This window comes from Anabrus simplex, chromosome 1, assembly GCF_040414725.1.
Source record: "Anabrus simplex isolate iqAnaSimp1 chromosome 1, ASM4041472v1, whole genome shotgun sequence".
Taxonomy (NCBI): domain Eukaryota; kingdom Metazoa; phylum Arthropoda; class Insecta; order Orthoptera; family Tettigoniidae; genus Anabrus; species Anabrus simplex.
The window spans coordinates 1556074495-1556089024 of record NC_090265.1 but is presented as its reverse complement, the minus strand read 5'-3'; the positions used below and the strand labels follow the sequence as shown (position 1 = coordinate 1556089024).

The following is a 14530-nucleotide window of genomic DNA, read 5'->3' as shown; positions in this document are numbered from 1 at the left end:
AGTTCTTATTTCTTCATTTCTCAAAATATTACAAACAAAATAAAATCCTTCAGATATGTTAAATTTTTAAAAAAAACTTTTGCATTTCCAAACTCTAACTTCTTGCAACACACAACATCCAGTTCCAGTTCTCTATCCCAGCACAGCTTACATACCAGGATATGTTAAATTTAAAAAAACTTTTACATTTCCAAATTCTAACTTCTTGCAACACACAACATCCAGTTCCAGTTCTTTATCCCACCACAGCTTACATACTCCTCCTCACAAAGTCGAGCTCCGCTCGACAAAAATAAAATAATAAAAAAATAACAAATTTAAATGTACTTAAAAGGGAGGCTTAAACAGAGATCTGAAGATTTTCACAACGCTACAATTGCACCACACTACAATTTCTTATCATCGTTCTCTTCAGGAACGTCCATACAATCAAAAACAAGTAGAGCGTTAGTATCGCTGTCAAACGAAGGCGCTGAAAGCGGCCGTTGCCAATATCTCCATCCATATTGCAGTCCAACCATAGCTCACTTATAGCCTCAGCACAGCCCACCAACTTAGTGAACTGGCCCAAAACAGGCGAAGATTATTGGCGCAGCACTGCAGACTGCCGCCATCAGAACCACCTTCCAATTCCACCATCAGATATTAGTGGCCAATAGGTGCGTTGCAGACTCCAAACAGACACCCCAGGTTGGACAGAGTCCGTGATATAGCAGTCACTGGAACATAAACAAACGCAGCAGAAACTTGGAACTGAAGAACTTAGGCCACTGGCCTGAACTATTGATGACTTTAAGATGAGCCTTGAGGGTGGGTTTTGTATTTTAGTAACAATAACAGGCCTCCTTCGGGAGGTCCCTCTTATAGTTCTGGGATACCCCAGCCCCCTTGGCAAGTGTTATTTCAGAATTTAGGATAAGTTAAACAATTAAAAGAAAATTTGCCAGATTTTACCCTAGTGCCCAAAACGTTACAAAATCCCTAACTATGAAAATCTTAATTCTATCCAACATAATCCTAAAATACACCTAACATGATCATAAATGACCCTTCCCATTACAACTAAGGTGACTTAAACTAAATTATTAACTACAGAACCCGAAAAATGGTGCGCACCAATTAATTAAAATTTGCTTACAACTAATTCCTTATAACTACCAAATTAAGTTACCGTGTGCATTCTTAATTACCCCACCTTAAGAAAAAAACAATCAAATAAAAGGAAGAATTCAAAATGTTGCAAGGGAACTCAAAACAGGGAAATAAGTACTAAATTACGTTGGCTTGCAACCACCTTCAATGAATTGAGGTTAGTAAGTCACTATTCATTTGCCATGCCATGTACTCATAAATTTTTTTATTTTTTTAATTTTTTTACATAGATAAACTCACATTACGTATTGCGTGTCACACCAGTCAAATTAAGGCGCAATTAAGCCAGGAACATCAAATCGAAATCACATTACATTTACCAACAGGAACTAAGAGATGAAAACAAAATTAATGCAGGAGTGCACATGCAGACATCCAACTCACTGATATAAGAAATAAAAAGGTACAAGTACAACCTTCATACCAGAGATTACCAGATAACTGCACTACACACATGACTACCAAGCTTATCTGTCCTCTGACATACACACAGACAACATCAAACCACCAAAACAAGTGCGACGATCCCTGAATCAGCATTACCAACCAATGGTAAAAGGCACGGACGACCTCAATACTGACTTTATCTCACATCACAAGAACACAGTACACATACACACACAAAAACACCCGTGCGATGACACATCAAGTAATACTCACAATAGAAAAAGGATAGTACATGACCTCAAGTACACTTGAACTTATCACACGACAATGAGACTCTTAGGGCCACTATCGTACTCCTAAAAGAGGAATGGCCTCTCAGCACCTAAAGCCCTAAGTCTCAGTACACACACACACCTATGCCTACCCAAGGCACAATTATATACAAAAATCGTAGGACAGATACAGCACAGCTACAAATTTAGAACCGTACTCAGTCTACAGAATCCCATTCTTCTACAAATTGAGTACCTAAAATTTAGAAGACACGAACCCGTAATGCAAAAAATTTTTAATATTCATAAAATCGAATAAAAGAAAACAAGCAGAAAAATTAACTGAGTGGCTTAGCTAAATCACGATACCTTCAAAATTCCACCAGTGACAAATTTAAAATAACAGAAAGGAAAATCATGACAACCTGCAGACCTACTATGAATTTAACAATTTATAGCTCAGCATAAGGATACCGAAATGAACATTTGCAGAAAATATTCCTAGTAATCATTCTACAATAACAAGGGACATCATTTTCCATCTAGGCACCTAATATTGGGCCAAAAGATCACAGAAGAATCTCATATCAGATACACTAGAATTCGAACATGTCACGAGCACAAGTGCAGATCTGTAACCCTTCAAATTTGCCCATAATGAGCCTCAGCCTAGCTGGTCTAATAATATGGTGAGACGTTTCACCCTACAAGACTATCATAGCCATGTAGACCCTCAAAGTATAAGAACACACGGGTAAATAAATATACGTAACAAGGAAACAGACACTTACACGATGGAAAAGCACCCAACAAACTAGGAAACTTTTGAATTTAGCAGCTAGTTGGGAAACAGTCGCCAAAATAGTCCCATACCTACTTGGAAACGAACCCAGATCCAGCAAAACCATAAACATCAACACATGACCGGAAATTTAAGTTTATACTGAGCTACAACATGACGTAAACATTACTTTAGAAGATCACACGCGTAGAATAGTACCAAATATAACATACCAGGCGACAAGAAACAAAATTTAGAAAATAATTGCTGAAACACGAGATTTACGAACAGGAAAACACTCGAAGAAATATACGAAACTTTACAACATAACCTCAAAATTGTTGCCAAAAATTTACCAAAATAGAAATTACAGAAAACTGAGCAAACTCCGTGCTAAAATTTAAACCAGAACACAATGATCACTCTGACAATTCACACTACAATTTACGTTGTCTAGAAGGAAAACAAACAGAACGGACACTCGATAACTTAAGGATGTAGGGTGTGCACTTCGCAGTGGGTCAAACGCTGTTTTCAACACACTTCAGCTGTTCAAGAGATAAACATGAATTCAAACACGGGAGTACAGTATCGAGACAATACACAGCACGATATCACGACATAGTTTAAAACAACCGGAAATTACACAAATGTTACAATCGGAACACAAATGGAAGAGAACTAGACATAATCACACATATTGAAATTTATTAAAGAAGACTTTCGGAAAGCGAACACAGCACACGAAATGTGAAGATATCACTTTACTACAAATCACGTGGTCAAGCGAAACTTTGCCACACAAGAAAATTTATTAAAATTAACGAAACCCAAAAAAACTTGTTACAAATAGTGACGCACCATTTCCTCCAACCGTTAATTAAGTACGAGGTACGAAATACAGCAACACAAGACTGCACAACGTGGGACGAAAAACACGTGGTGAGATTAACTCGCGCAAGAATCGTGAAAAACAAAAAGCGGGAATTAAGAACACACACAGAACACTTACAACCTAGGCCTGTATTAAAACTTAAAAGATTTAAAATTAATTTTAGAAAAGTTAGCCGAGAATTATCATTATAAGCCTTAGTTCCTTTCCATAACATGCTCTGCTAACAAATGTAACCACTCCTGGGACAATTACGGTTGCACATAATAATAATAATAATAATAATAATAATAATAATAATAATAATAATAATAATAATAATAATGCGAAATAATAATAATAGAGCAGTAATAATAATAAAAAATAATACCAGTAGTAGATAATATAATACTTAATAATATGACTAAAGAAATAGTAAATAACGCATTGGCGAAGTATTCATACCGAAACATAGAAGCGTGACGAGTATCTTTCGATATGCAAAATAAAAGCAAATATAGGAAACACTTACAGGCCTAAAATGACAACTAAGACAGGATGTGGAACGTGCGGGAAGCCCTACGAGGTGTATGGAACGTATAACGTTATGGGGGAGAAAAGACTTACATGAAACACCCTCTAGCTCAATTATATTAAAAATAACAAATAAAATTTTTTTACAAGAGACGAAGTTACATAACAGAGCAGCAGATACTTTAGACATTTGATGAACAGAATAACTACGAAACCAAAACACAAATGAAAGGATAGTTGATTAAAAGACAGGAGAAAGACTTTAAATTAGGAGAACGAGAATCTAGGGCAAACTCAGACACGTTGAATATTAAACTTTGAAAATTACATTAAGCAAGAAAATACCGAAACGCAAAGGAATTAAATTAAATCAAACAAAATCAGAAAACATAATAACAAGAAAATAACACTTGCCTCAGAAAGGCAGGAGTTCCCGAGGGTAGCCCTCGAGCGCGAACGCTCGCTAGGGCGGTCGGATTGAAAATGACGCCGAGCATACGCATCATTTTTCCAAAGCCGGCAAGAAGACCGGATATGGCCCGATTACAATCAACCAATAAGAAACAATTTCCACTAGATTCTCGTTCGCCAGTACATTCGCATGACCATATATGGTCATTTCCTGGCTACCGACGCTAGATAAATTACATCAGTTATTTCAACATCCATAACTGCGCGTGCGGTACAGGCTGTTCCAAATTAAAGCACCTTTACATTTTTTTAAATGTTACCAAATTACATCATGATATACAAATCACTTTAACACTCTTGCAATGTTAACAATCCAATCTTGAGGTTTTCTTAAATTACATTTTACTAGTTACATAATTTTTTAATCAAAATACTTCTTGCATCTCTCACGGTACAGTTCAACATTTCTTGCCTATTACCTGAAAGAAAAATTATTACACACATACTTCAGCTACATAAACAAATATTCCAGCAAAGTCCAGAGTTCTTATTTCTTCATTTCTCAAAATATTACAAACAAAATAAAATCCTTCAGATATGTTAAATTAAAAAAAAAAACTTTTACATTTCCAAACTCTAACTTCTTGTAACACACAACATCCAGTTCCAGTTCTCTATCCCACCACAGCTTACACTTATACAAGGCATTGTCATGAGTTCGACTTTTAAAATCTTTAAGCCGTTTTGTATATAGTTACTACATACTCAAATGCTGATGTAACTCACAAGGTAATAGTGTATTTGATTTATGAGAAGTAGTGGATTTTTTCTACTTGTACTTATTTTTCATACAAATACATTTTACTTATATTCAAAAATGTTCTCTTGCTGCAGCTTATTCAGCAGTGAAGAGCAGCCTTTGAGCAATCATAACAGCCATGGTGAACATATACATGAAGAAAGAGCTAACAATCAACAATATTACCAAGGTAAATATTTATATGTGTGTATATTAACCATTAATTTAATAATTAGTTTAGTTTACATACTGTATTCACACTATCCATTTATCTTTCCTTCTTTTTTCTAATAGGGCTGATAAGCCGCAAACCAGATGAACGGGTGAAGACTGTCCTAACTTCTGTGTCGATGGACACTGGCATTGAGCAGCCTGATACTATAAAAGAGAATCATTTGAATGTGTCTTTACCATCACCTTCTGTGGGAAGCTCAGGATTTCATGACAAAGTAAGTTAAATTGTGTGTCTTAATCTGTTTCGTTGTTGTCACAACATTCTTATGCCAAGATCCCAAGTACTATGGATTTCCTGTAGTTTCTACAGATTTCTCACATATACTGCGGTACTGATTATTACGGATTTTGCAACTTCGCAGTAGTTCTTTTACGTGCCAGTAAATCTACCGACACGAGGCTGACGTATTTGAGCACCTTCAAATACCACCAGACTGAGCCAGGATCGAACCTGCCAAGTTGGGGTCAGAAGGCCAGCGCCTCAACCGTCTGACCACTCAGCCCAGCATTTTTACAACTTTTGATCGCGAGTATAACATATTTGCTGTATGCATATTCAATTCTTGTTTTGTTACCTATAGTTTAATAATGAATTGCCTGCGTTTGTTCCATAACACTAAGTGATGCTGGTTTCATGTAATGCAAGCCTATTTCTGTGTTAAATAAAATAACGAGATGTTTAAGCATAAAAGCAATGAAGAGCCAAGTGACGATAGACAAAACGGATTTGTGGCAAATCAACATTGCTAAAAGCAGTATACGGAAGAGTTTCTATGCCTAGGACCATATGAACTTTCTGTTAAACATGGAGGTTGTGGTGACTGCTGACGCCATGTGAAATCTAAAAAACACATTCATTTTTTATAATTTTTCTTTGCTGAAAAAGTGCCGATAATAGGGTTATATATGCTGAATGTTATTTCACATGTTTTTTGGTTAACGTAACATTTCCTTATCTGTAGCAGACCATGCTAGACCATTATTCAAGGCTATGTTTCCTGACTCGGAAATTGCTAAAAAGTGGGGATGTGGCCGAACCAAGGCAACTGCAATAGTGAGATGCATGTCTGAGTCAACAGTATTTGAAATAGTCAGCAGTCTTCAAAAATCACCTTACTCATTGTCTACTGATGGTAGAAATAACAACAATCACTGCTTATTATATCCATTGGTGTTCACTTATTTTTGTGGAGAAAAAAGAACAGATTGTTACTGTGCTGTTTGCTTCATAGAATATGATACTACTGGTGGATGCATATTTCAGGTGTTAGATAGAGAAATTAAGATAATTAAGATAACTGTTTATCATTTGGATGCAACAGTTAAATACATTGGTAGGTAAATTTAAGGGAGTGGCAGCAATTTGGAAAGAGCAGAATCCTTCAATGGTTGTACGAGGCTGTATCCGTCACCGACTTCGCTTAGCTGCCCAGAAGGTTACTGTACTAAAATATTGGAACCAAGTGCAAACATGGAGACATTGTTAGCAGACATATATTTCTTTCATAAAAATAAAAATTAAAACAATTGAAGATGTATCTGGAAATGAGTGGACCTGAGCTCAAATGCCACAAAATCTTTAAATATGTTAGCACAAGATTGTTTTCTCTCACTGATTCAATAAACAGGGTATTGGAATAGTGGGAGCCATGGAAATTTTTTCATGTAAGTGAAGAAGAGATGATGTGAGGCTGGTAGTTTATCTGAAGATAACATGAGACAGTTATTCAAAGTGATGAGAAATTTCCTCACTACAACATCCAGCATCCAACTACTCTGTGGTAAAGTCGGCAGAATTAGTGGATATTTCATTGAGAATAACTACAGTACTTTGTTTTTATCAGTGGGTGTTTTTTTTTTTTTTCCATACACAATTGAGAGCACTAACAAAGGCAAACTAGAAATGTAATTTGCTTCCTACCAAACAGATCCATTAAATGACGACATTTCAAACTGTGAATGTAGCACAGGCCAAAATTTCGAAGGTGAAAGATACCTATGAAAACATTAAACATTCAGTTCTTCCTCAAGTGATGTTTGCTGTTTTAGTGATTCCTTACAGCAGTTCTTCAAGTGAATGAATATTCAGTATTGTTCACAAAAATCACACTGACTTTCGATCAAATATGAGTACAAGGACTCTTAGTGCTTTCCTGGTGAAAAATAAAAAACAAATGTTATCATGCTCTGAGATTAACATATCCACACAGACGCACACAAGGTGCTGTACAATTAATTTTATTCACATATATTCACAAATTAACATACACATAACCTCAGTCACAGTATCAACAAAGCCGCCATTTTTAAAAACTACCAATCGCTGCACATGGAGATTACAACTTTGAAACACAGTTGAAAACAGATGACTCAGTTTTTCAATATGGAGACTGCAAATATTGCATGTCAGCCCTACCAAACAACATCTAACTGTCCATAACTCAGCAGTAACTAACTTCACAGTCAATTATATAGGTGCCTGGACAGGCTTCTAGAAAGTTGCATTACAAAGTATAACTTCATGAAAATTCTGGAGTGTGTAATACATCAGTTATAATGTATAGAATATTCTCAATCGTTCTCGTGCCTGTTACCATTCTGGAAGTTACAGTGTGTTTCACAATTATGGATTACACTTTATATATACAGGTAAGAATAAATTATAATATTAGTTTACAGGTATTTACATTAATTGAACTGATATAAATGTCTATATACAGTGCACGTTTCATGACATAACCTCAAAACACACGCGATCATATCATATGTACACATGATTAATAATAATAATAATAATAATAATAACACCACCAAATGGATGTAACACTTCACAGCTATACATAAAATAATAATAATAATTATTATTATTATTATTATTATTATTATTATTATTATTGTTATTTTTATTATTCGAGCTCGATATCTGCATTATTTACCCATGAGTGAGAGAACATTGTTTTCAAGTTATACCTGTTATCACACTTGCATCAAGATCTGCTATCAAAAGCAGTTTTCTGAGAAGAATCTGTTTGAGGCAAAAGAAGCAACTGTGATCATGCTGCAAGAAAGGTAACTTAGTTACCATATATTTGTGTATTTCTTTTGTTTTTTAACTTGTAGGAGTAGAAAAACATGTTGATATTGTTTGAAATTGCATAATACTGATGTGCCAAGTTTCCTGATTTTTCATCATTCTTCCCAATCTCTCAATCGCCGGGACTGATCCCCTGATTTTCAGAGCAGTTTCAGTAATTTTCGTATTATTTTAAACTCCCGTGCGTTTCCTTGTTCTATCGATATATGGCTTAGTATGGCTGGTCAGTAGTAGTTCTAATAATGAATCCAGATGGCAGTACGGGGCACGTGGGCCAGTCATGTGCTCCCCTTTGGTCTATAATACAGCCAAATACTCACTCTCTTTGGTCAAATACTCAAATAGCTTAATAGGAAGTGGAAGTCACAGGCGAGTACCCTAACCCCAGAAGTAGCACACCATAGACGTCTGCCCGAGGCAAAACCTGCGTAAGTGCTCATGTTGTATGTCTTAATATTTGTTTTGGCCAAAATGTCAAAAAAAGAAATATGATGCAGTTTTTAAAAGTGCTTGTAGGGAAGAGTTTCCATGTTTCAGTGAATCCAGGAAGGGACCAACGTTCACATTCTGTACTATATGTAGGTGTGATTTTTCAGTTGCGCATGGCGGGAAGTGCGATATACTCAAACATAGTGTGCAAACGAGAAAACATAAGGAAAGTGTCCAGTGTGTAGAAAGAAATCAGAAGATGTAAATCCTGTAACAAATACCGAGGCTTTATTTATGTAATTTATTGTAGAACATAACCTGTCTGTAAATTGTGCCGACCACGCGGGACCTTTGTTTCGCAAATGAGGTGCCTAGTAACAAGCCTGGACAAAAACCATTTGGTTAATTTTACAGTAGAGCTACTTTTTTTGTTTCTCTATGTTAAGCCCCTGTTACAAGTATGAAAATTTTGTGTGCCATATTGCCAGCCCTATGAACAAGAAAACCATGGTCGACACTTAAGGATTTAATTCTAAGTCAATATAAAACACGTTCAAATATGACGATGTCCATTTTTGAAACTAAGATTGGCTTTTGTCCATTTTTTATACAAACTTCAATGTAATTGTCCACTTTTGAAAGAAACTATCCCAATATTTGAAAAAAAAAAAACGTTGCTGGATGATATGAAAATAAACTTTTGTTTTAAAAGAAATATAATTGAACATTAAAGAACTAAGGTTTTTCGTATACTTTGTTAACATTTTTAACATTCATTTCAGTTCTTACTTCACTGTATTTCTGGGCAAATAACCTCTGGTTCATCACACAGGTCTTCGAAACAGTCACATTCATAATCATTAACAGCTTGTTCATTTTCACTACATCTGTTCTTATTAGACTTCGACATACCACTTAAGAGAGGCATTTCATTTCCAATATTTTCCGAAGTGCTTTCGAATACTCCGATGACTCTATGCTTAGTAACATTTAAAATTGATAAAAATGTTTCTGGGCATGCTGGCAAATTAACACCTGCTTGATTCATAACAGTATACTTAAATATTGTAACATTAGGCTGAATTCATCCCCCTTTGCATCTGTGCCATTTTGGCTCACATGTCTTGCAATATTTCAGGATGAAGGCATCTTGTTTGGCCTTCTCTGGAATTGCATAATATATGGCATGAAATTCCTTCTTTATATCATTCCTGGTTAACAGTCTGCAATTTAGTTTAGAATGGTGGTTGCATTTTGGATAAGTATGAAGATATTTCACAGAATACCTGTAATAAAATAGGAAAATAATGTAATCTTAAGATCAACTTCATATCTGTAACAGTAAGCCTAATCTAACATGTTGTAGGAGTTAGGGATAACAATTCCAGCTTCGGTATTAACTGATTTTCCAGGTAATTATAATTTATTTACTAAATAATTAAATATTGATTCTAATAAAGGGTAACACGCAATGGCAACTTAACATAATGTTCTTCCAGCAATTGTTTTGTCTTTAGCTCATTTCCACTGTTCAGGATTTGCTTTTCGTTTCCTACCATGTTCAGGTGGACACTCCGAAATATTATCTTCCATATTAAACAAAAATATTCCCAAATACCTATAAGGAAACACTGAAAAGAAAACATGAACGCCGAACTTCCAAGCATGCACTGATAAGAGAATGTAAAAAAAATGGTCGCCATGACAGGTTGATGTACTTGTAGCAATCTGATCGGCTGAAATGGTCATGCCCGTTTTTTTAATATAAACTATGGAGGTGTCCGATTAGGAAAGAAATTGCATATTTCTATGTTAAAAATTTAAGTACAAATGTTCATTTATGTAAGACATGGACCTCTAATTCATAGAGAGCATTAAAAATACTATAGGGATCAATCCTTCACTCAGTTTTGATATAGGTGGCGTATGTCCATGTTTGATATTTAGGCACCTCAAATGTTTCCTGATTCGGAAATCGCTAAACAATATGGGCATACAAGAACAAAAACAGCGGCTATCATTACAGAAATGTGAATGGAAGAAAGGGCGAAAATGGTATCACATTTGCAGGTGATTGCATTTTCTGTTGCTTCTGATGGCAGCAATAAAAGCCACTTGAAAATATATCCTATTTTTGTAACATTTTTTAGGCCTGAACTCAATGAAATTCAGAATTTTCTACTTTCCGTGCCTAATTTAGAAGGGGATGCTACTGGAGCTAACATTGCCAATCTTTTGCTTTCAGTTTTCAGGAATTCTGCATTCATTTAAAGAACTGCCCAGCTCTTGGTGCTGTTAATGCTCCAGTAATGGTAGACTTAAAGAATGGTGTGGCAGGATATTTGAAGCAGGAAAATAGTAACATAATCATCGTAGGCTGCTCTTGTCACCTAATTAATCTTGCTGCAGAGAAGGGTGCAGCGTGCTTGCCCGTAAAAGTAGATGAAAGTATAATTGATATATTTTATTAAAAGGAAAGGAGTGCAAAGAGGAAAGAAAAGTTCAGAGAATTTCAGACTTAACACAACACAGAGATCAGGAAAATTCTGAAGCATTGTGCCTACTCGATGGTTATCATGAAGAAGGTGTTTAGGTAGGATTTTGCTGCAGTGGGACCCTTTGGTTGCTTTATTCAGGAGCAAAATTGTGAGTAAGGATTCTCAGATGGGAACTTACACATAATTCCTAAGCACAGTCTAAGTGCAGATGTGTCTTGTTTGTCTGAAAAGGTGAAGCATTGTCATAACATTTCACCACACTCCTCAGTTAAAAGGAAAACGCAGTCATCAGTTTCACCAAAAAAAAAAATGAAACTACTGATGACTAGAGCATGCACTATCAAGTCTTGAAATATTCATGCATTCATGCAGCATCAAATGACGAAACATGCACAATCAAGTGGAAAATATGCACTATCAAAATTTAGTTCCACATTGTTATATTTTCACTTCCGTTTGAAACATTGTACAACAACTAATTTCTCCCTATTTTCTTCATTTAAGTTCATTCGTTTATCTGACAGAACATTGCTGAACGTGGAAAATAATTTTTCTACGTCACAAGAAGTGACAGGTTCATACTTAAATGAAGACATGTAGGAAGAAGTATATCTGAAGTTATCTCTTTTCAAAAATTAATTAAAATATTGCTTACCTCAATCCATTTAGACACAAGGTCTCTTCGTATTAACAGGTGGCATGACACCAACACTTCACAGCACAGTCCAACTCTAAATTGCAATTTGAAGCTTATAAGCGTGCTGCTTTCAACTCCCTTCTTTTCTCAATTATTTTGGCCTCGAGACATGTGAACAGTGAGAGTTCGGAGTTCGGGGTAGATAATTCCAGGAAAAGAAAACAGGGTTCAGTGCAAAACCAAGGTGTAAGCTGCTATCTCAGTAACGCGGCGTTACAGAAGTATGATTGAAGTTTTGATATCTTCGTCTAACATAGACGAAAAAAGAAATCACATTTAGTAACGCCAAATTTACGGTCAGTTTTTCCTGGGACACCTTATTTCTAAGGATTAGAGAGGTCGACGGGGGGGCCTTCCGCTTATGTCAATGTTTATTCAAGCAACAGAAAAGAACGTGCTTGGCTAACTGGATTATAGCACATACATTTTCTTTCTCTCTCAATAGTAAACAAATAACGTGGATGTACGGTCCCAAATTCTGCAAATCCATGTTCAGAAAAAGGCACTATCATGCAAGTTAACATAATACATGCGTCAAAGTCAGAAGAAAAGTCATATAATACAATACAAATGTCAAATTATTCCCTACTAAATCCAAAGTCTTCAAAATATGCATTATGCATGAATTTTCTCCCAAAAAGGCCAAAACATGCAAACATGCACAAAAAAAGTACAGTTGTTTGGAATTGGTTAGTCATAAAACGAATATTTGCAAAGTTTCAGAAGTGTAACCAGCTTATTCAGGAACATGCATTTGCATGGAAATCCGAGCTCTACTGATGACACTAAGAGTCATGCATTGTCACGTGAAGAACGACTGTTCATGTTCCTCTCATCAAATTTATATAAATCTTTTTGCCTTTTTCTCTCTAGTTGTATGAATATTTTTGAGAATCCAAACGTAGCTCTTCAGTCAAGTACGCCGCACATCCACTTATTGAGGTCAATTTTGGAGAAACTATTGAAGAATGTAATGGCAAGTGTTGTGAAACCACAAGTTATTGAAAGTTCCTCCTCTCTCCTTGATGTAGATTATCATATTCCAGCAAATCAAAAGGATGATTGTGATCTGATGATAGGGGACTCTGCGTTTGTTTTAGTGAACACTTGGAAGTCTGAGGAAAAGCGCACACTCTTTAAGTCTGTTAGAAAGAGTTTCTCTTCATCATGTGACTACATGATACACAAATTTACGTTCAAAGATGTTTTAATTAATGCAGAAGTTGAAAATATTTCTGCTATGAGGAAGACATCACTTTCTAGCCTTAGATTTTTCATTAACAAGTTTCTGAACATTCTGACTAGTGAAACGGAACATTTAGATAAAGAAACTGATATTCTGTGCTCCCAGTTCTGTAACTTTCAGCTCGAAGAAACCGACCTGGCAAAAGAAAGAATTGATGTTCAATGGGCATTGGTAGTCAGATGAAATCAGCTGATGGTGTACTTAAATATGACACTAAGGTGAAGCTTGCTATTTTATCAATTCCACATAGCAATGCAGAATGTGAAAGGTTTTTTAGCAGTCACAAAGACAAAAACACAGTTCAGATCCTTGATGTCTGAACAAACTTTCGAGAAACTTTTAACCTTAAAATCAGTTCAGCAAGGCAAGTGCTTCGAGCAAAAATTTAGTTTCGAGTTTCCGAAGAGGGCCATGTCAGCTACGAGTGTAGTCTTAATGTGAACAGCATGTTGAAGCATGAGAAGTCACATGTTCGTAAAGTTCATGTATGTAAAAGTTTCAAACAAATTTATTAAAAAACCACCATTCCAAACTTTACAGTCTTTAAGTTTAAGATACAAATATTACATATATGTTAAAATGGGACATGTTTCGCTTAGGCTTTTTAAGCATCTTCAGCCATACTTAATCTAAAGCTAAGTCAGGGCCCTGAACTGGGTTCCTCATTAAAGTATAAAACATGCTTTAATACAAGATAAAACACTCATAAAAATCTAGTCTGTGGAGAAAGCGATACTTGAATACAACTAAAATTCAATAATGAACTTGTCATAGTATTATATGTACATGGAATGAATACTAGTGTTTGTCTCAAAAAAGTACAAGTTGGTTATTTGTAGAACGAGACAGTCATAATGATCTGACATACATTTGTGTTGTACAGATTATTTGATATTAATGAAGCGTGGATTAATTAAAATATTGAAAAATAAATTTTCGAACGTTGTTGATTGAGTATCAGGTACGTAGAATTACAGTAGAGTTGTTAACTCCGAGTGGTTGCGTGATAAGGTCAAAAGGCGCTTGAAGCATCAGTATAGAAGTGTTGTGTCTCCTTCTAGAATAATCATTGTAATAGATTGTAGTCGTGAGCTGTCTAGCGTAGATTCAACAAATAGGGTGTTC

At 35.6% G+C, this 14530-nt stretch overlaps 1 protein-coding gene across 1 annotated transcript in view; it reads left to right on the top strand.

Annotated features, from left to right (window-relative positions):
* cic (Putative transcription factor capicua) overlaps positions 1 to 14530 on the top strand; it is a 519891-nt gene that overhangs the window by 374059 nt on the left and 131302 nt on the right. The window contains exons 16-17 of the mRNA XM_067138869.2: positions 5303 to 5397; positions 5502 to 5656. Coding sequence (XP_066994970.2) covers positions 5303 to 5397; positions 5502 to 5656 — 250 coding nt within the window. The remainder of the gene's footprint in view (positions 1 to 5302; positions 5398 to 5501; positions 5657 to 14530) is intronic.